Source organism: Vigna angularis, chromosome 7 (assembly GCF_016808095.1).
Source record: "Vigna angularis cultivar LongXiaoDou No.4 chromosome 7, ASM1680809v1, whole genome shotgun sequence".
Lineage (NCBI taxonomy): Eukaryota > Viridiplantae > Streptophyta > Magnoliopsida > Fabales > Fabaceae > Vigna > Vigna angularis.
The window spans coordinates 9,292,248-9,313,937 of record NC_068976.1 but is presented as its reverse complement, the minus strand read 5'-3'; the positions used below and the strand labels follow the sequence as shown (position 1 = coordinate 9,313,937).

Genomic DNA, 21,690 nt, shown 5'->3' with positions numbered 1-21,690 from the left:
TATTTTTAAAATGTTTGGTTAGCTAAAAAAATGAACTTTATTATTACTTTTATTTATTTAAGTATAATAATTCAATTATCACCAAATATAAACAAAAATGTACTTTAACATTAAATACATTTAATAATTCCAAAATGTGTAATGCTGCTCAGTTGAGATTAGTGGAGATAAGTTTTCAACAAAACTGTTCTAGATGATGTGAATACAATTTTTTCTTTACAAAACTAAAATCAAAACTCAATCTTTTTTATACTATTAAAATGTGTAATGTGGAACTCATGAAGAACATGCCAATTTCCTTGCTTGAAGAAACATACATTTCTTAACTGTCAGAGTTTTAAAACACATATCATACCTGTTTTGCTTTGCATAGCAGACATCTTCTTTTCTTCTGGTTTTCCTTTCACTTTTGCTGGAACAATTGGGTGATCAATCATGAGAAAAGTGGTTATTTTTTCCTTAATTTTTTTGCTGCTGTGTGTCATGATCTATGCTAAAGCAAGCACTAAAACTGAAGTGTCTAGAACCAATGAAGCAAACCCATTTTCTTACCATATCAAAGCCTTGGAAATCATATGGAACCATTTGGGTTATCAACATGTGTGGCCAGTAAGTTCTTGCATCCATCACATTACATTGTGTCTCTCTTCATTAATCACTCTCCTTCTCATTCAAACTAATACCTTAATTCATTAGCAATGGAAGTTAGTTCCTTAATTCACTGTAATATATTGCTTTTATGCATTTTAAGATAAGTAACACTTGTATTGTATGATGGTGTTGATATGTCACTGTTAAGATGAACTTGTTCTGTTGATTTATTGTGTAAGGAGATAGACAGATAAATAGATATCTGTAATCTCTGGCTATTACTTATCTAACTTCAGAGATTAAGAAAGAACAAATTTGATTACTCAATTATGAATAGCAAATGGAATTTGGCTGGAGGATTGTTGTGGGAACCTTGATTGGAATCTTGGGAGCAGCATTTGGAAGTGTTGGTGGAGTAGGGGGTGGTGGCATCTTTGTGCCAATGCTAATCCTGATTCTTGGGTTTGATCCAAAATCAGCAGTTTCCATTTCAAAGTGTAAGCATTTCTCTATCACTTTCTGCAATCATCTGTTCATAAACTGCTTGTTTATTGACCAGTCTATTGCTGAAACCGGTTTTGACTGTTTGTTGAAGATCTCAAATCGAATACAGATAAAACCAAATTATAGTATATAAGTAGAAACAAACCTTAATTTTATGGAGTCAATTTTGTAGGTATGGTCACAGGTGCAGCTACCTCAGCAGTTTTTTTCTGCTTGAAACAAAAACATCCCACTCTTGATGAACCTGTTATCGACTATGATTTGATGCTGCTTATCCAACCTCCTCTCATGCTTGGAATCAGCATAGGAGTTATCTTGAGTGTAATATTTGCCGATTGGATGGTCACTGTTCTTCTAATAATTCTCTGTTTAGGTAATCACAGAAGATTTGAACTTTGCTTAGAATATGACTCAGTGATGTGATTAATTTGCTGTTTTGGGCCATGCAGTGACATCAATCAGGGCATTCTTCAATGCTTCTGAGACATGGAAAAAGGAAACCAAAATCAAAGAGGTAAATGCTACAAATTTTTGGGGTTTAAATCACCTTGCACCTTAGTAACAACCCACATGTTCAAGCACTGTTATGATTCTGATCTTCCATTTCTTTACAATAATATCAGGAAACTATCAAACTTTCAGAGTCTACTGGTGAGTTCATGAATTGATTTTTTTCCTCAAATAAAGACTTAATCTAGTCACAAGACACAGACTCAATATAATTCTACAATTTAACCAATTCTCTTCCAGCAACATGCAGTGTGGAAGAGGGATACAAGCATCTTCCAGGTTCTGCAGAAGAAGGGGCTGCAAAGGATACTAGAAAAACTGAGGTGGGTATGCACTGGTTCACTTGTTCTTAACATGATCAAATTAAGATATTATATGCCATAAAGGAAGGTCTGTGCATGCAGGTGAGCTTCCTTGGCAACATCTATTGGAAGGAGTTTGTACTTATTTTCTTGGTGTGGCTTGCATTTGTTATCTTACAGATTGCCAAAGTAATTTCCTTTTCCTGCTGGTAGAATTAGAAGAATTTGCATTTCCTCCTTTTTTCTGGTGTAGTTATTTCAACTAACTGTTCAAAGGGATTATTAACTTTTGACAGAATTTGGTAGCTTCCTGTTCTGTCACATACTGGATACTTATTTTGTCACAGGTAAACCAATTAGGATCACTTCTTTTTCTGTTGTGCCAGATATCCGTGAATGTGCATAAGAGAGGCTAAGATCTATTGTATAATTGAACCAGCTGTATATTCAGTGAGACTTTGATCTCAAATGTGGCAAAGTGGAAATTGCTTATTATATTCTGGCACCACTTTTGTTTTGTAGATACCAATTACTGTAGGATTTTACTTGTATCAAGCTAAAGCCCTATATCAGGGGAAATCTTCTGGTGGTCAACACACACATTGGCCATTGCACCATCTATTTCTAGCCAGCATTTGTTCTCTGCTGTCTGGAATTGTTGGTGGTCTTCTTGGTACAGGTTCTGGATTTGTCATGGGTCCTTTATTTCTAGAAGTGGGAATTACTCCCCAGGTGAGTTTTAATTTATGATATACAGATATGATACCATGTTAAGAAGTGGACTTATCTAATTCAATTTCACAAAATCAACTTGTAAACTGAGATTTGCATCCACTTATGTACTATAAATTGGTCTTATCTCTAGTTAATGTATGACTTTTAACGTACAGATAAATTATAAAAGTATTACTTAGTATAATATGCAAATTTGTGTCAAGAGAAATAGATACATGACACAGGTTCTAACAGAACATTCACTTTCACCCTTATTTTATCTTCTTATCTTTCATGATTATGCAGGTAGCAAGCGCCACAGCCACATTCGGAATGATGTACTCAGCATCTTTGTCAGTTGTACAATATTATCTCTTGAACCGTTTTCCAGTTCCTTATGGTGAAATTAAACTTCACATTTACCCTTTAAGTCTCTCTTGAACGGTTTTCAAAGGAAACAAGAATTTCAAGTAATTTATATTCATGTTTCTTACTGTTTGGCAGCATTCTTCCTCACCCTTGTGGCTGCCATTGCAGCATTCCTCGGACAACATCTCATTGACAAGCTTGTTAACATCTTCAAAAGGGCATCTTTAATTATTTTTGTCCTGGCTTTCACAATATTTGTCAGTGCAATTGCATTGGGTGAGTGTTTTTGCTGTCTCGCCTAGTGTTTGCTTTTGTCGTATTTTTTTTCATAATTTTCTTAATATGCCTGTCTATAGGTGGAGTTGGAATATCAAGCATGATCTTGAAGATTCTAAACAATGAATATATGGGATTTGAGAACTTTTGCTAGAGGTTTCCAACTATATAGTTACATTGTTTTTGTCATTAATTGTTGTTTGCTTTCACTATATATGAAGAAATGACGAAGAGATGATGTGTTTTGCTCTTGTTTAAAAGGTTTAAAGTTTAGAATCTAGGATGTAGAAGTACATGATCTTTATTATATAATATCATTAGAGATGTATACTTACCATTTTGCACGAATTATAAAATGGCAATTTCGTTTATACATAATGTTTCTGTTTGATTAGTTCTACTGAACTTCAACTATTTTTAAAAGATTTGTCAAAAGGAAATAAATCTGCATAATGAATTGTTCCACATCAAAGAGAAAGAGAGCATGAAAGGATTTAATCTTGGACCATACTACTATTAAAATCTTTAAAGAGAATACTTTTACTTCGAGAGAAGAGCAGAGTATGTACAAGATTTTTTTTTTCCTTTATATTCCCTTATAGATCGAAATGTTGAAAAAATAAATTTAAAAGAGAAAAAAAAGTACTAATATATAATATTTAAAAAAAAAACTTGATTTAATACCTTGTGATCAACTTAGTCTAAAAATATTTAGATTTAATTACTAATTTAGTTATTATACTTAAATATTTAATTTTAGGTGACATTTTCAAATGACAATTTAATATAAGAAACTATACTATGTATTTTTTTTTTATAAAAATAGAAATTCAATAGAGTGAAAAAAATATGTGATCAAAATAAATTAAAAACCTAGATATAGAAACAAATTATTAGTGAAATCATGATAGGACGACAAATAAAAAGAATAATAATTAAAAAACAACTAAAAATTATGAGTTAGATCACAAGTAGAATCATCTATCGCAACTAAAATTTCAACAAACAGAAAACTAAAAAAATTAAAAAAACAGAGTTTTGAGTTATCACTAATTTTTATTATGAAAAATTATATAACAACTCTAAAGATAAACATGGTATACGAAAATGAATTTTGGGTTTGAGGATGATTTACATAAGGAAGATATTAGTAGCTTATAGTGTTTGTCCTAAGACGATACCTCTAATTCAATATGAAAAAAGGATCCAACTTTTTAATGCTTATTTTTCCCAAAAATAAAAATAAAAGACTGCACAAAAGAAACAAAAATGTTTTTTGAAATTTGTTGGTTGGATAAGGATTAACCTTACTCTTAAATAGTTTCATTCAAAATGAAAAATTAAGATTTACATACTTCTAAAAAAATATTTGAAAAATGATTTTGAAAATATTTTAACTTTTTTTAGTGAACCTGAAAATTAACAATGTTGCGTATTTTCATTCAAAATAAATACGTATTTTCATTCAAAATAAAAAAATTAATGATCATTATAATTCTTAAAAATTATTTAAAAAATGATTTTGATTGTTTTTAAACCCTACAAAGACATACTTTGCTCCTACATATTTATATTCACAATGAAAACATAGTTCTTAAAACATTATTTGAAAAATGTGGATATTTCTTTTAATTTTGAAAGTTCTATACTTTTGAAATTTTTAAATTGTTTAAAAAAATATCCAAAAACTAAGACTATATGTGCATTCACATGAGTATGCGTTTTTTATTATTTTAAGAATATTTATTAAATGATTTTGTTTTGACCTATTAATTATTTGTCCTTTCAACCTTGTTGACAAAAAAGAAATTATTCAAACTTCAACTTTTGAAGAATTTTTATATCATTTTCCATATTTTGTCTTTTATAATGTTGAACAAAATTAGAAGTAATAAATAATTGATGTTTATCACAATACAAATTTATGGACTTCCACAATACAAATTTATAGAATTTTTTAGATACAAATTTATAGAAATTTTTAGTTCAAAACCAAGTAAGATTATACATTTCTTATCATGGAAACTTAGAAACTTTTACTTCTATATATCTATCTATCTATTGTTTGGATTTTGTTACACCGCCTTATTTTTTTATTCCTTCAAGTTAATCATACAAAAATGAAGTATTTAGAAATGAATCTTCTATTTATTTAATATACACCGATGTAATCTTTTTTCCTTTAATTGTTCATATTTTGATAATAATATTCATTTTCTTTGGAATAGATTTCAAATATCTCAAATACTTACTAAACAACATCCATATTATCTTAAATAGGTTATGCATAAATTAACTTTAACTTATAACATACCCTCAATACTCAATTTTGTCTAAATAAATAAAATTTATCACAAAATTAAATAAATAAAAATATAAGAACAAAAATTAAAAAAAATATTATTTGTTTTAGTGTTTGCACCCCTTAATTAAACTTTTAACTCATAGCTCAATAGTCCAAAATAATCCCACATTTTTTTACTTCCTCACCACTTTTTTTTTTCTTATCACACCCCACTCTCCACATCACCTTCCACATCATCCTCCACATCACCTACATTTTTCATTTACTATTACATTTTTTATATATTTATTTTTATTTAATTTTTTTCTTAACTTTTATAATTTTTCCACTTACATTTTTTATTATATTTTATTTCACCTAATTTCTCCACCCACTTTTTATATTATTTCTTTTACTTATTTTTCACATTAACTTTTACTATTTACTATATTTTATTTCACTTACTTTCTCCATCAACTTTTTATATTATTTCTTTCACTTATTTTCCACATTAACTATTACTATTTTTTTATTATATTTTATTTCATTTATTTTTCCACCCACTTTTTATATTATTTCTTTCACTTATTTTCCACATTAACTTTTACTATTTACTATATTTTATTTCACCTACTTTCTCCACCAACTTTTTATATTATTTCTTTCACTTATTTTCCACATTAACTATTACTATTTTTTTTATTATATTTTATTTCATTTATTTTTCCATCCACTTTTTATATTATTTCTTTTACTTATTTTTCACATTAACTTTTACTATTTACTATATTTTATTTCACCTACTTTCTCCACCAACTTTTTATATTATTTCTTTCACTTATTTTCCACATTAACTTTTTCTATTCATCTTTTTTTATTATATTTTATTTCACATAAATTTTCCACTCACTTTTTATATTATTTCTTTCACTTATTTTCCACCTTAACTTTTACTATTTACTTTTTTTTTATTATATTTTATTTCATCTAAATTTTCCACTAACTTATTATATTATTTTTATTCATCAACTTTCTCTATCTATAACTCTATAAATACTCATCCATTCTTCACTCCATTTTTACACACACAATTACATAATATCCATCTCTTCTTTCTCAAAATCTCTTCATTTCATCCCAAAACTCTACTTCATTTTTCTCTCACACTTTACCATTTTCTAATCCCTTTATACACATTAAAACTCATATCACATTTCTACTCCAAGGTCATCTTTTTCACCTTCCATCTACCTCTTCTCACAACTTATTGCAAGTAAGGTTTTCCTCCATCATTCAAATCCGTAACAAGGTACACATATTCTTGTCATTCCCTTTATGTATGCATTTTAATAATTTTTTTTATTTATGTTTGTAAATTTATCTTGTCTTCTACCACATTTGTTTTATTTTATGCCTTTTACATTTGTGTGTAATAGATCTTTCAACTAATCTCTTCTTAAAAAAAATTAAAAAATAAATAAATAAAAATGATAAAAAAATATATAATAATATAAATAGCCGTATGAGTACTTGTGTCATCATCTACCTAGTACTCAATACGCAAAACAATAAAATAAACCAAAAAATTCGTATGAGTACTTGTGTCATCATCTGCCTAGTACTTAATACGCAAAACAATAAAATAAATCAAAAATTCGTATAAGTACTCGTGCGATCAGCCTAGTACTTATTACGCAAAACAATAAAACAAACCAAAAAGTCGTATGAGTACTCGTGCAATCAGCCTAATGCTCATTACGCAAAATCTAAATATTATATCAAAATACCAAAAAAAATATATAAAATCTCCAGAAAGCTAAAAAATATATCATATTTTCGTGCATTTAATCTAGGTCAGATCTACGTGATCCTTGATTCTCCATCAAAAATGGAGACACGTAGGAGCAAGGCAATGCCTTCTCAGGTTCATCTTCCCAAAAATCCAAAATTATCCTTAATCATTTTACAAATAAATTTTCCAAACAATTTCTCAATTTTCCAAAAATATTTTTCTTCTATTTGTATTGTCTTGTACTGTTATTTTCGGGGAAATAACCATTTTGAAAATCACATCAACTTTGCACGTTTAATTAAAGGTACTGCTTTCAGGTAGGCGTTGTAGGGGTGCTAAAACCTTCCCTACGCGTAACTGACTCCCGAATTCAAAACTTTAATTTCGTAAACCATGTCTTTATTTTATAGTTTTTTCGTAGTTTCCCAGAATAAACTATGGTGGCGACTCCAAACACTAATTCTTTTATTATTTTTAAGAGTCTCGCCATTCTCCCTCGTCGCTATCCCGGTTGCGACACATACATAATGTTTGATAGTGTATAAGAGAAATAAATTAGTTTCTTAACCAATCTTTGGTATTATGGTTTATTCATCATAAAGAATCGATGGTGGTGTAAGTGTCCATTACTTTACACCCAAACATCCCAATTTTATTTATTAAGTTAAAATTACACTTTCTTTGGCCTATGAAAGTTATTTTTAAATTAGTCACTTCAAATTCCAATACATATTTAAGATCTCTAAGTTATTTCATTTTGAATTTGTTAGGACATGAATTATCCAATACTCGAATTGAGCCACTATAGTATCTATCTCGCAATGAAAAAAACTTTTGCTAACAAAACATAAACAAGTAATTGAACCAATCTTTGTTTTGTTTATGAACCTTTTAATGTATGTCCTATGAAGTAGAGTTATAATCACATGCACTAGAACATTCCAATGGTTCATATCATAAACAAGGTGATTTACCAACTAGTTAACACAATGTTAGTAAAAGCACATGATTAAGTGGTAGCCATAAATTATTTTTGTACATAAAATCACATATATGTGATTAGATTCAAATTGTTAAAAAATAACTTAAACATTGCAATCAACAATCAATGTGTTGATTTTATAAATATGGAAATATATGATTCCAAATGTTTTTAAGGATTCATTTTATATTGCAAGAAAATAAGAAAGAAAAGAAATATATATATATATATATGAAAGTAATCAATGATATATAGTATGAAATACTTTTGCATGTTTATATATTTATAGCTTTAAGATTTAATATGAAAGTCTATACATGGAGATTGATTTGTGGAGATTGACTTGTGAGAGTGCAATCTCGAGCATATATATATATATATATATATATATATATATATATTTGAAATTCAAGTGATTATAATATAGTCATACTTTTTCTATAAGACAATGAATTTGGTTTTACAACAAATCATGTAAGGCATAAGTGTTTCACCTATGAAACGATCATACACACTCACGCATGCATGCACTCACGCACCCACGAACACACACACACACCTACACATTTATGCTTATTTTATACTATATTCGTTTAATGAAGAGGATCCACTTTAAAACACTTTAAAGTTTTTATCACGTGAATTATCTTGGAATACAAGTTAAAGTTGTTTTGTTTCACCAACTTCTTAATGTCCACTCTATTAACTCTAGGTAAAGGATTATTTGCTCAATACACATTTCTATCTTACATGATTTCAAGTAAGAAACTCTCTAAAAAAGACTTAATAAGTCTAACTAGTTATGGGGATGTTGTTTAAAGAAAATAAGTGCATTTAATGCCTCTTCAACATTAAAGCTCCTCAAATGCAAGGAAGAACACTTTAGTGAATATGAAGTTGACTCATAAAAGGATTTGCAACAATTCTTTTTCTTTTACGACTTTATAAAGCCATCTAGAAGAAAAAGACATGATAGCCATAATTGTATAAGTGACAAAACATTGACAAAATATTTATGCACTTAAATAGCTTTGTAAGAATATTATTTGTGTTCATATAGCAAATTAATAGAGTGAAATTAAACCTTGTATACATTGAAAGATATTATCCTCTTGTAAGCTTAATTTGTGATCTATTGATCATAAAGACAAATATATTTTTCTTAAGTTAGGAGTGGCTTGTTGAAAGAAAACTTCAGTTAAGCCAAGAGTGACTTGTTGAAAGAATATTATGATCCAAATGAATACTTAACCCTTGTAACTAAGAGTGACTAAGTATAAAAAAATAGTTGATGAAATCAGCTAGAAGGGACTACAATATGAAAGAATACTCATACGAGGTCAATTAAGAGTGATCATGATTCAAAAGAATACTCATTTTTACTTTGCAATGCAACAATAGTCTGCTTAGTAAAACTTGATTAGTTTATCAAGAATTGAACATAGTCTATTTTGTCAGACAAATTGGTATAAAGATATTAAGTAACATTATGTTTCTTAATCTCTTGCATTTCATGTTATATTTGTTAAATTAACTTAAAGAATGAGAAACTTTTTAGAAATAACTTTGTGTAAATCATGATCACCTGGTCTGATCAACAAAGTCTATTGTTTGATTGAACTTATTCAAATAATAACTATGAAAATTTGTCAAAAATTTCCAAAATTCACTTCAATCCTCTTTTATTGTATTTTTCTTATTTTACAATGTACAAGAAAAGAATTTGTATTTAATTTATTCATATATTAAACTTTTATAATTTCACTTTGTGTAGTCACACAATTATGAGGAAACCATTTGTTATTTTCTCTCTTGAAAGATTATTTCTTACCTTTTTCTATTTGTTGTGATGATATCTCGGAGTGACAATTAAGAACTTGAACATTATAGGTTGTAGTGTCCTAAGCATGATAGAAAAAAAATAAAATTTTTCAAAAAAGAAAAACTTCATATCAACATGTGAAAACTTGATCTCTTTTGAATAAAAAATAACAAAGATAAAGAAGCTTAGGTTGGTTCTCAAGGTGAATATATTATCTAATAAACTTTTTTATGACTTTGATGGTAAAGTAAACTTAACTAAAATACATTCTATCACCGAAAATATGAAACTATTTCCAATATTTTTGAACTTTGTTATGTTTTTATGCTTACAAAAGCCTTTAAAGAAATTAAAAACATAAACTAGAAAGCTCAGTCTTTTGAAAACTAAGTGCTAGACCTCAACTAATCTTATTATTAAAGAAAATCATGACTTTAGACGTTGCTTTGATGGAAGCTTGAAATGGACCAATATATTCTACTTGATGGAAATCTTGTAGGAAGTTTATATACAACTAAGGTTTGTCCACTTAATATAAGTGATCAAAGAAAGATCAATATAAAATATTAAGTTTCTTGATTAATTTCTTTAATTTTGATTATTTTTTGTGTTTTATTTGAAGTATGAAAATTAGAAAAAATTGTGTATATTATCTTGGAATAATTCTTAAAAATTAAAAATAATTTTTGAAAGAAATCTCGAACAGGGGTTGAATAAAGTAACAAGATTTTCTATTACAAATTTTATTTTTATTAATAAAGATATTTCTTTTAACATTTCATAAATTTTTATTTTTTATTACTAATCTATTAATAAAGAAAATTAATTTTATAATCGTCTAATAACTACTAGTTTACACATTTACTTTTATTACTATAAATCATTTTATTCTTTAATTTTAATAATTATTTTTTAAATTTAATTAACTATCTACAATAAAAATTATTTATAATAAACTTATATAAGTGATATATTTCATATCTATATTTTAATAATTATGATAAGAATTAATTATTTTCATATGGCGCATTTCTTTTAAAAAATTTAAATGGGAAGAATATATATATATATATATATATATGACTGTGTATGTATATATACATAAGACGAAAAGAAAAGAAATTGCAAATTTTCTAAAAACTTAAAAACCCTACACTCTCTTGCTTTCCCTCTCTGAAACCGCTCTTTGATTCGGTTCTGAACAATGGCGACGTCGCTGGACGATGAAACTGCGAAGAAAGTCGTACGACAGGTTTGCAACAGTGGTTTTTTCCTTTAGCCATTCTACACTCCTTCGCGTCGTTTATTCAACTTTTGTTTGCGTTTTTTTCCCAAGCAGGTGGAGTTCTACTTCAGTGATAGCAACCTTCCCACAGACAAATTTTTGAAGAAAACCGTCAGTGAAAGCGAAGATGGCAGTATCCTTCTTTATTCCGCGTTTGTTCCCTCGTAAATTGCTTCAAATTTGTAGCGTTTCGGTTAAGTGATTAAATGGATTTTTGTTCACAAGGAAACATAGCCTTAGAACAACAAATTTTTATTAGGAGTCTCGACATTGTGTTTGATCCTGTTGCTGTTCTGATTCCATTAAAACCTATTTAATCAATCAAAGCATGTGGCTAATTGTTTGTTTTTTTGCCTTTTGCGATTTTGTTTGTCTTGACTTTTCTTGCAACCACACAGTGGTTAGTTTGGCTCTTATTTGTTCTTTTAATCGGATGCGAAAGCACCTCAAACTAGAGGAAGTTAAGTCGGCTGAGGTGCCCGATGATACAGTCAAAGCTGTTGCTCAAGCTTTGAAAGATTCGGCTTTGGTCAGAGTCTCAGAAGATGGTTAGTTTCTGTTTTGATGCATGTGTTTGGTTTTGTAAAACATGAGGTTTTGTAAAAAAAAAACTGTGGTTTTATTCTGGCGACATTAAGTTAATATTTATTCATCATTAAAGAATCTAAGATTACTGTGGATTCCTCTTAGCTTATTGGTTGTGTAAATTCTTTCTTTATTGTGGGTAGTTTAGACTTGGAGACTGTGTTTTCCCCTTGCCATGCTGTAGCAATGTGAATAAGTTGTCGAACTAAGCTTTTTTCTTTTTTTCCCCTTGGGTTCTGTTTCTACCTTCTTGCCATGCTTCTTATGATAAACATGATAAAAATTATTCTTCTGAACTTCTTATTTCCCCAACGTTTTGTTCACTATTGAAATAAGTTTTATGGTGATTGCTTGTAATGGTTATGGTGCTTTTGTTTTTTAATTGTTTAACACATTTTAGGGGTTATTGAAATGAGTGGGAGAGGAATCAAATGGTCATAAGTTAAATTTAATTTTTAACTTTGTTTTATGTTTCTTGGGGTGACACTATGGATGAAAATGCTTGAAAACTAAAGAATTATTTTATTGATCTCAATCACACCAATTACATTCTCATCTTCTCTCATTCGATAGTGGGTGACACAATTCCTTATAAACTTGGCTAAGGTAGGCTCTGAATAGTTTTGATAACATCTTAGTAAGTGGGTTTATGTCTAATTCAACCTCACAAAACTAACTTGTAAGATGAGGTTTGGACTCACTTATATACTATAATATGACCTTATCTCTATCTGATATGAACTTTTTAACCTTTATGTATAAAAAGATTTTTCATATTTGTTTATTTATATTTCAGGGAGCAAAGTTGGCAGGTCAACTAAGCTTCTGAAGCCAGAAGAGGTAATTGAGCAGGTAGAGATAAGAACAATTGCTGCATCGCCATTTCAATATGATGTTAAGCTTGAAGATGTGGAGGCATTCTTTGGTCAATATGCCAAGGTATTGTTTAGATTGAAGCTATCTTTTGTATTATAACTTTTTGGCTTGGGGGAATTGTAGTTCCTCTCCTAATTGTTATTGATTTTGATGTATGGTATGTGGCAACTGGAGTGAAAACTGTATAAAAGTTTATTAAGTATCTTGATGTGAAACTAGCGCAGAATTGATATGCTTCTTATAAATAAATTGTCTTCACTTTTAAAGATAAAATTCTGGAGTTTTATTGCACTTGTTAATCTTACATTCTTCAGATTATAGGTAACTTCAATGATTAAAAAGTGTGTACGATGGTCCTGGTGGTAGAGAGTACCTTTTGATAATTTATATTACGTAACAAAAGGGATAAATTCTAGTTTTCTCTTCCAGGTTAACAGCGTGCGGTTGCCTCGCCATGTTGGAGACAAAAGGATTTTTTGTGGCACTGCTCTTGTTGAGTTTTCATCAGATGAAGAAATGAAATTTTTTTTGAGGCAAAGTCTTGTCTATGCGGGGGCTGAGCTAGAGTTAAAGCCAAAGTAAGAATGCTCATATTGATTCAGTACTGGGTCATTTATTGATCAATTATAATGAAAAAGTGTTTTATATTTTTTTTTCTTCTGTAAATTAGAATAATTTCTTATGTAAGTGGAAGAAAGGTAGGATAGTCCAATATTTTATGTCAAATTCCTTTGAAAAAGTAGATTGCTAACGGGTTTGCAATTATTGATATTTGTAATAGGTCAAAAGACAAGAAAAAAATGTGTATTGATTGTAGCTGCTTTACAGCCAGTTTACTTTTGTATCATTACATTGAAAATTTGAACGTAATGCATTTCGGTTGCAACGTTGGGTTTTGTTCTACAATTAGAATTTTAGAACGTGAAGACAGTGTACATAAGCATATTATCTAATGTTGTTTATGTTTATTGTATCCAATTCAGGAAGGACTTTGACGTGCAGAGAGAGGAAGAATTAAAAGAGCAAGAAAAATTCCGTCCACCTGGGGGTATAGATCACCAAAATAACATTCATACAGAAGCAGAGTAAGATACTGACAATTCTTTTTATCCCTGCTCCTACAAGAAAACAGATAAATTTAGTAGCTAATTGTTAAAATGTATTATGTTTATGTTGTTGTTTGATGTTGTTTGTGTGTGTACCCAACTTGAGAAGTGGGTTATATTGTGTAATTGTGTTTTGTCATGGTATTCAATATATATATATAGAATACCATAACCCTTGTAACTTACACTTTTCATATATGAATAAAATGTCTTAGTGTTTTAACATGGTATCAAGAGCCAGGCCCAGTGTGTCACTACTGTCGCCGCCAGTTTCCGCCGCCGCCGATGCTGTCACCGCCGCCGTCCGCCGCCGTCCGCCGCCGTTTGTCAGGCAAAGTTGAGGGTTAGGTTCGCCTAGAGAAGCGCGACCCAACCCTGGTGGCCGCTTCCTCAGAAACCTCCACACGCTCCTCCACGCGCAGTTTCTCTCCGATCTACGCCGGCCACCGTCACGGTTTTGACCGGTGACCAGCGGATCTGGACCGTCTTCTCGAGCGACGGCCAACCTCGTCGGAGTCAAGAGTAGACTCCTCTTCACGCGCCGCCACGCGCCACCTATCTCCAGTAAGTTCCCGGCGCGTGGTCCTCACGCGCCGCCTGTTTCCGGCGATTCTCCGGCGCGTGTTCCTCACGCGCAGCCTTCTCTGTACTGGGTCGACACTGCGCCATTGCAGACAGTTTTGTTGTAGCTTCCTCAGCGTGTTTTGGCCCCTTGCTTCGCTGGTTTGGTAGTTGTTGTTTGCACCTAGGGTTTTCTCTCTTAAATTTCACATTGATGAGCTTCATTTCTTAGTATGGTTGAAGAGGGATTCTGATTTCCCATAGTCATAAGACCTTGTTTCTTTTTGGATCCTACTCACAAATCTAGAATGACATCGTCTACCAAAACTAATTTCTCCTTATCTGTCACTTCAAGGAACGGAGCTAATGGAGGATGCCATAGTAGTCGAAGTGGGTATGTGCAATGTTCAAATGAAGAGTATCAAGAATTTTTGAGATACAAGATTGAGAAATCCACTGGCCATTGTCAGTTTCCTTTAGTGCCAAGTGTGTCAAGTGCACGTATCTCACAATCTGCGGAATGTCAAGGTTCATGGATTCTTGATTCAGGTGCCTCAAATCATTTGTCTGGTAACACTCGTTTGTTTTCCTCCATTACCTCTCAAAAAGTTCCTCAGTTAGTTACTATTGCCAATGGATCCAAATTGACATCTCAAGGAATCGGCAAAGTGTCTTTATCTCCCTCACTGAACTTAAATTCTGTTTTGTATATTCCTCATTGTCCTTATAACTTAATGTCCGTGAGTCAATTGACACGTTCATTAAATTGTTCTATAACCTTTACTGCTACTTCCTTTGTCATACAGGAACATGGTACGGGTCGTCGAATTGGAGAAGGATATGAGTCAGGAGGATTGTATTTCCTAAAACCTACCTCTTTTGTTTCTTGCATTTCAACTTCATCTCCTAAAATTTTACATGATCGTTTGGGTCACCCAAATTTGTCTAAGCTGAAGTTGATGGTTCCAAGTCTTAAACACATTCCTGTCTTAGATTGTGAGTCTTGTCAGTTAGGAAAACATGTTAGATCTTCTTATCCAAAGAAATCTGAGACACGATGTAAGTCTATTTTTTCTACCATTCACTCTGATATTTGGGGACCGAGTCGGGTTACTTCCTTTGGTTTTAACTATTTTGTAACCTTCATTGATGAATTTTCTCGATGTACGTGGGTTTATCTTATGAAAGAGAGATCTGAACTTTTAGCCATTTTTATGTCCTTTGTTAATGAAATTCAAAATCAATTTGGAAAGACAATTAAAATTCTCAGAAGTGATAATGCTAAGGAATATTTTTCTGCTGCATTTTCTTCATTTTTATCTTCCAAAGGAATTTTACATCAGTCAACCTGTCCTCACACTCCACAACAAAATGGCATAGCTGAGAGAAAGAATAGACATCTTATTGAAACAGCACGTTCCCTGATGTTAAATACTAATGTTCCTGTTCATCATTGGGGGGATGCAATCCTCACTGCCTGTTTTCAAATCAATAGGATGCCGTCTTCCTCTCTTGAGAATAAAGTTCCTTATTCTGTTATTTTTCCAAATGACGCCCTATATCATATTCCCCCACGTGTATTTGGGTGTACATGTTTTGTCCATAATGTTTCTCCTGGTCTTGATAAACTTTCTCCCAAGTCTATTAAATGTGTCTTTTTGGGATATTCTCGCATTCAGAAAGGATATAGATGTTACTCTCCCTCCACAAGAAGGTATTATATGTCTTCTGATGTCACCTTTTTTGAGGATACACCCTTCTTCTTGTCTTCCAAGGAGTATCCTTCATCTGTTGAAGAGATGCTTCCTATACCATTATGTGATCCCTTGGTCATTCCCGCTTCTCCATCTTCACCTCAAACTCAGAATGCACAAGATATTGTTGAACCACCTTCCTCCGTGCCCGAAGATCCTCGAGACTCAGCTCCTTCTCCATCAGATTCTCAGACCATGGATCCTTCATCCTCCTCGTCCTCTCTTGACTCAAATCAGGCTTGGCCTATTGCTCTTCGAAAAGGTATTCGATCTACTCGAAATCCTTATCCTGTTTATAATTTTTTAAGTTACCATCGTCTGTCTCCTACATATTTCTCCTTTGTTTCCTCCCTTTCTAACATCAAAGTTCCTAATAATGTTCGTGAGGCACTTGATCACCCTGGATGGCGACAAGCCATGATTGATGAAATGCAGGCACTTGACAAAAGTGGCACTTGGGACCTTGTACCTCTTCCTCCTGATAAGAAACCCGTGGGATGCAGATGGGTATATGCTATTAAAGTTGGTCCTACTGGTGCCATTGATCGTCTTAAAGCTCGTCTAGTCGCAAAGGGATATACTCAGGTTTATGGTCTCGACTATTGTGATACTTTTTCTTCGGTGGCCAAAATCAGTAGTGTTCGTCTATTTCTTGCCATGGCTGCCATTAGACAATGGCCACTTCACCAATTGGATATTAAAAATGCCTTTCTTCATGGTGATCTGGAAGAGGAGATATACATGGAGCAACCTCCTGGATTTAGTTGTGTTGCTCAGGGGGAGTCTAAGTTAGTTTGTAAATTACGTCGTTCACTCTACGGTTTAAAACAATCACCTCGAGCTTGGTTTGGTAAATTTAGCCATGTTGTGCAACAATTCGGATTAAAACGATGTGAAGCAGATCATTCAGTGTTTTATGGGCATTCTACTCCTGATAAATGTGTTTATCTAATGGTTTATGTTGATGATATTGTAATTACAGGAAATGATGTTGCAAGAATTGCTCAATTAAAGGATCATTTGTTCAACCACTTTCAAACCAAAGACTTAGGTCGGTTGAAATACTTCCTTGGTATTGAAGTGGCACAATCAAAAGAAGGAGTCATCATTTCACAAAGAAAATATGCCCTGGATATTTTGGAGGAAACAGGTCTGACAGATTGCAAGCCCATTGATAGTCCTATGGACTCAAATAAAAAGTTAATGAAAGACCATGGTGAACCTTTCTCAGATCCAGAAAGATACAGAAGGTTGGTTGGAAAACTAATATATCTCACCATAACAAGACCTGATCTTTCTTATCCAGTGGGAGTTGTGAGCCAATTTATGCAAAATCCTCATATTGATCATTGGAATGCCGTGGTATGCATCCTTAGATATGTAAAAGGGAATCCAGGTCATGGACTATTGTATGAGAACAAGGGAAGTACTGAGTTAGAAGGATATTGTGATGCAGATTGGGCTGGTTGTCCGAATGATCGAAGATCTACTACAGGATATTGTGTACTCCTTGGAGGGAACCTTGTATCATGGAAAAGCAAGAAACAAAGTGTTGTTGCTCGATCTAGTGCAGAAGCTGAATACCGATCTATGGCCATAGCTACATGTGAACTTATATGGATCAAACAACTCCTTCAAGAATTAAAATTCTGTGAAAACAAGCCTATGAAGTTGTATTGTGATAACCAAGCAGCTCTTCACATTGCCTCCAATCCAGTGTTCCATGAGAGAACAAAACATATAGAAATTGATTGTCATTTCATCAGAGAGAAGTTATTGTCCAAGGATCTCATTACAGAATTTGTCAATTCTAATGAACAATTTGCAGATATTTTTACTAAGTCTTTAAGAGGGCCTAGGATTCAGTTTATATGTTCCAAGCTTGGTGCATATGATTTATATGCTCCAGCTTGAGGGGGAGTGTTAAAATGTATTATGTTTATGTTGTTGTTTGATGTTGTTTGTGTGTGTACCCAACTTGAGAAGTGGGTTATATTGTGTAATTGTGTTCTGTCATGGTATTCTATATATATATATATAGAATACCATAACCCTTGTAACTTACACTTTTCATATATGAATAAAATGTCTTAGTGTTTTAACACTAATTATCTATTTTTTTGCAGCTACCCTAAAGGCTTACTTATAGCCTTCAAGCTAAAAACTATTTCTGATGAAGTTCCTTCAGAACAAAATAACCCTGAACAACAAACCAATGATGCTGATGATATCTCCAAAACCGATCAACAAAATCCATCTGAAATTGCTGCTGAGGAAAGTGGTAAAAAGACATCAGAAAATGATGAGAATGATAAAGAAAACAGTGAGGTGAGTGAAGGAAAAGGGACTGAGGGTGAGGAAAAGAGTAAAGAAACTGATGGAAAAAATTCTGCTACTCTGGACAAGGACAACAAGTTTGTTGTCTCACGAGAGGATTTGAAAGTTGTCTTTGAGAAGTTTGGTACCGTGAAGGTAATTGGGTTTTCCTCTTTTCTTTGGCTGTTCGGGCTTGGTGTCTTTTGTTTTATTTTTGTCCATTTTACATCTATGTACTTATTATATTTACCACTTTCTTCTTTTTGGAGTTTCATGCACTTCTAAAATGATACCTTTTGCTTAGTTTTCTGAATACCCAGGTTGTGGGTTCAACTAATCTGTCTCACTTTCATTCTTTAAACCCTAAAAAATTAGTTATTAATTTATTATATAGCTATTTGACTGAACCGATCAAGACTTATATAAACTATATACTGTTTGGCTGTTCAGTACATTGATTTCAAGGTTGGAGAAGAGTCCGGATATATCCGATTTGAAGAACCTGAAGGTGCTCAGAAAGCTCGTGCAGCAGCAGTTCTTTCTGAAAAGAACGGCTTAGTTGTCAAGAATTATATTGCTACTCTGGATCCCGTGACTGGTTTGTTTCACTTCTGATATAATTTTTCATGAGTTATTAATATGCATTTGTTTGGTAAAAGGCCCACTTCATATCTTGATCAACAAAATTTCGTCATCTACCTAATTAGTTTTTTCTTCATTATCACTAATAAGTTACTCATCACATGTGCTGGTACAATTAAAGGACATTGTTGGATAAATTGACTGATACTGACGCAATCTTCTTTGTTTGGTTAATCTGAGAGCTGTTGTTCTGGTATGGTTTCAGGTGAGGTGGAGAGAGAATACTGGAGCCTGCTTCGTGGTAATCAGGAAAAACTCAGAGGATGTATGAATAACCGAGGAAGGTAAAATGAGTAACTCAACCATGTCTTGAATAAGCCATTATTGGTTCCTCTTTTATTTTTGGTTGGTAAAAATTTGGCCTATTTCTTATGGTTTTAAATTAGGTATTCATTATGTGTGTGCCTTTTTGTGCCCCACAAATGGCTATCTGTCATTTTTTTCATGTAAGAATAATGAACATAACACTCGGAAGAAATATTAAGAAATGTTGGTAAACATTCGGAAATGACACGTTCTCTTCCATTCGATTGCAGGGGAAGAAAGCATGGGAGAGGGGGTAAATTCAACCGGTCTCGAGAGAATGAATCTGCATTAAATCGGCCAAATAAAGTTAGAAAGTTTTAACTGTATACAGATTAATGGTTATAGATGAGTTTAGATATGAGGTTTTTATGTTGCTGAGACGTATTTGACATCTAAAGTTATTATGTTATTTTTGTAACCTCTCAGCAACCTAAAATCAGATCTGTGAATTATCCTTAATGGATTAGATGACTTCGGGTTAGTTTGTAACACTTTTTTTTTTCAGTTTTTGGTATTATAATTTAATGAATGCACACCCTTTTCTCTTTAATAAACATTTTTGTGGAAAATATTTTGACCTGCACTTCCGTACTATTATTATTTCTTTGTATTTTTTTTTCTGCATGAATCTCCTCTATAGGGTTTGGTATTTTTAGTTTAGAAGTTTATTTAAATATTAAGTTAGTTTTTATTTTAGTTGAGTTTATTCAATTTAATTATAATATTTTTTTGATTTGATATTAATTTTTGTCAATTTTGTTAAATTTATTTTTTTACTAATTTTTACTTTAATTTTAAACAAATGATAATTCTAAAAAAATATTTAATAAAAGTATAAGTTTTAATAAAAATATTACTATAACATTTATATAGAAGTTAAATTTAGTCTTGATTTAAAAAATGATAAAATTATTCTATATTAAAAAAAGTATCGTATATATGAACAAAATTAAATATAAAACATTAATTAAAAATATTAAAAAAAATCAAAAAATGATTTGTGGCATACGTTCACTATCATTTATTATTTAGACACGTTAACAAAATAATTAAATTGAACAAAATTAATTGGATAACATTAATTAAAATAACTAAATTGAATAAAATTAATGAATATTTAAATCAAATTAAAAAAAATTAAGATTAAATTAAATAAATTTAATGATGAAATTAATATTTAAGCCAAAGTTTATTTATACTCAGTATACAATCAAATTTATTGAGAGTGAAAAAACTGTCATATATGCTTTTTATCATTTATTTCGTTAACATATGATTTCGTTATTAGAATAGTCTTTAAGTTTTCTTAATGAAGTATTTATGTCGATTTATTTTAATATTTTATTTTTTCATAATAATTAGCAATCTTGTCATTTTCACGTTTTCAATAGAATAGAGGATTTATTTTATCATTTTATATAAATCTGAAAATAAAGTAAGACTTGTAGTCTAATTTTTAAATTAGAAAATTGTATTTATTGTCTTGTCGAAATTCATACAAAACATCACTGCGTTTATGTTCTCAATGTTTTTCGTAACCCTTGAACTACTTCTTAACAAATGTATCAATTCTTGTAACAAGAAACAATTTCATAAGGTAAAGAAGAGTTCAAATCATTAATGAAGTAAACATTCTTGCACGAGAATACAAGTAGTTTATCTCCTCTTAATAAAGCATTGTCAATTTATCATTTTCTTTGCAAATGTACTTATTTTCATATTATTATTTTTTTTTCTTTCTTATTTATACTCAATTTTCTCTCTCTTTTTTTAAGGCTCAATTCCATCTCTCTCAATTTACAACTTCTCATCATTAGAATTAGATAAAACTATCCTTCACATGATATAGTGATCTTAATGCAAGGGATTTCTTCCTACACTTCATGTTTTCTTCCTCCAACGCATAGTCATAATGAAATGACTTAATTGTCCCTTATTAAAAAAATTGCACTTTCATTATGTCCTTCAAATTTGTATTACGGTCCAAAATGTAATTTAAATGCATTAAAGTTTTCATGACAACTTTTAACACTCTTGTATCAAAATAGGAATAACTTGTGTCTTTTTTTTTCTCTAATTGCCTTTCCTTTAATATGGATTGAAGAGGTACCAG

At 31.2% G+C, this 21,690-nt stretch overlaps 2 protein-coding genes across 2 annotated transcripts; both read left to right on the top strand.

Annotated features, from left to right (window-relative positions):
* The first annotated feature begins 290 nt into the window (after positions 1–290).
* On the top strand, positions 291–3,526 carry LOC108337607 (sulfite exporter TauE/SafE family protein 3). The gene is made up of 12 exons (XM_017574166.2): positions 291–609; positions 929–1,088; positions 1,268–1,468; positions 1,545–1,609; positions 1,719–1,746; positions 1,846–1,928; positions 2,010–2,096; positions 2,204–2,254; positions 2,430–2,639; positions 2,928–3,021; positions 3,126–3,266; positions 3,347–3,526. The coding sequence occupies exons 1-12, from the start codon at positions 436–438 to the stop codon at positions 3,418–3,420; spliced, it is 1,368 nt and encodes a 455-aa protein (XP_017429655.1). The 5' UTR covers positions 291–435; the 3' UTR covers positions 3,421–3,526.
* Positions 3,527–11,259: 7,733 nt separating this feature from the next.
* On the top strand, positions 11,260–20,131 carry LOC108336955 (la protein 1). The gene is made up of 10 exons (XM_017573397.2): positions 11,260–11,398; positions 11,486–11,564; positions 11,830–11,979; positions 12,813–12,955; positions 13,322–13,470; positions 13,876–13,977; positions 18,440–18,785; positions 19,080–19,227; positions 19,477–19,555; positions 19,808–20,131. Exons 1-10 carry the CDS (start codon positions 11,351–11,353, stop codon positions 19,896–19,898), a joined length of 1,335 nt encoding a protein of 444 aa, XP_017428886.2. The 5' UTR covers positions 11,260–11,350; the 3' UTR covers positions 19,899–20,131.
* The last annotated feature ends 1,559 nt before the right edge of the window (positions 20,132–21,690 follow it).

What these genes read in the sequence shown, in the direction of transcription:
- LOC108336955 (XM_017573397.2), top strand. Translation starts at nt 11,351, where the DNA reads ATGGCGACGTCGCTGGACGATGAAACTGCGAAGAAAGTCGTACGACAG. An exon ending in TCTTTGGTCAATATGCCAAG is followed by an intron (nt 12,956 to 13,321) that starts GTATTGTTTAGA and finishes TTTCTCTTCCAG; the next exon opens with GTTAACAGCGTGCGGTTGCC. An exon ending in AACATTCATACAGAAGCAGA is followed by an intron (nt 13,978 to 18,439) that starts GTAAGATACTGA and finishes ATTTTTTTGCAG; the next exon opens with CTACCCTAAAGGCTTACTTA.
- LOC108337607 (XM_017574166.2), top strand. Translation starts at nt 436, where the DNA reads ATGAGAAAAGTGGTTATTTTTTCCTTAATTTTTTTGCTGCTGTGTGTC. An exon ending in CAAACTTTCAGAGTCTACTG is followed by an intron (nt 1,747 to 1,845) that starts GTGAGTTCATGA and finishes ATTCTCTTCCAG; the next exon opens with CAACATGCAGTGTGGAAGAG. An exon ending in AGGATACTAGAAAAACTGAG is followed by an intron (nt 1,929 to 2,009) that starts GTGGGTATGCAC and finishes CTGTGCATGCAG; the next exon opens with GTGAGCTTCCTTGGCAACAT.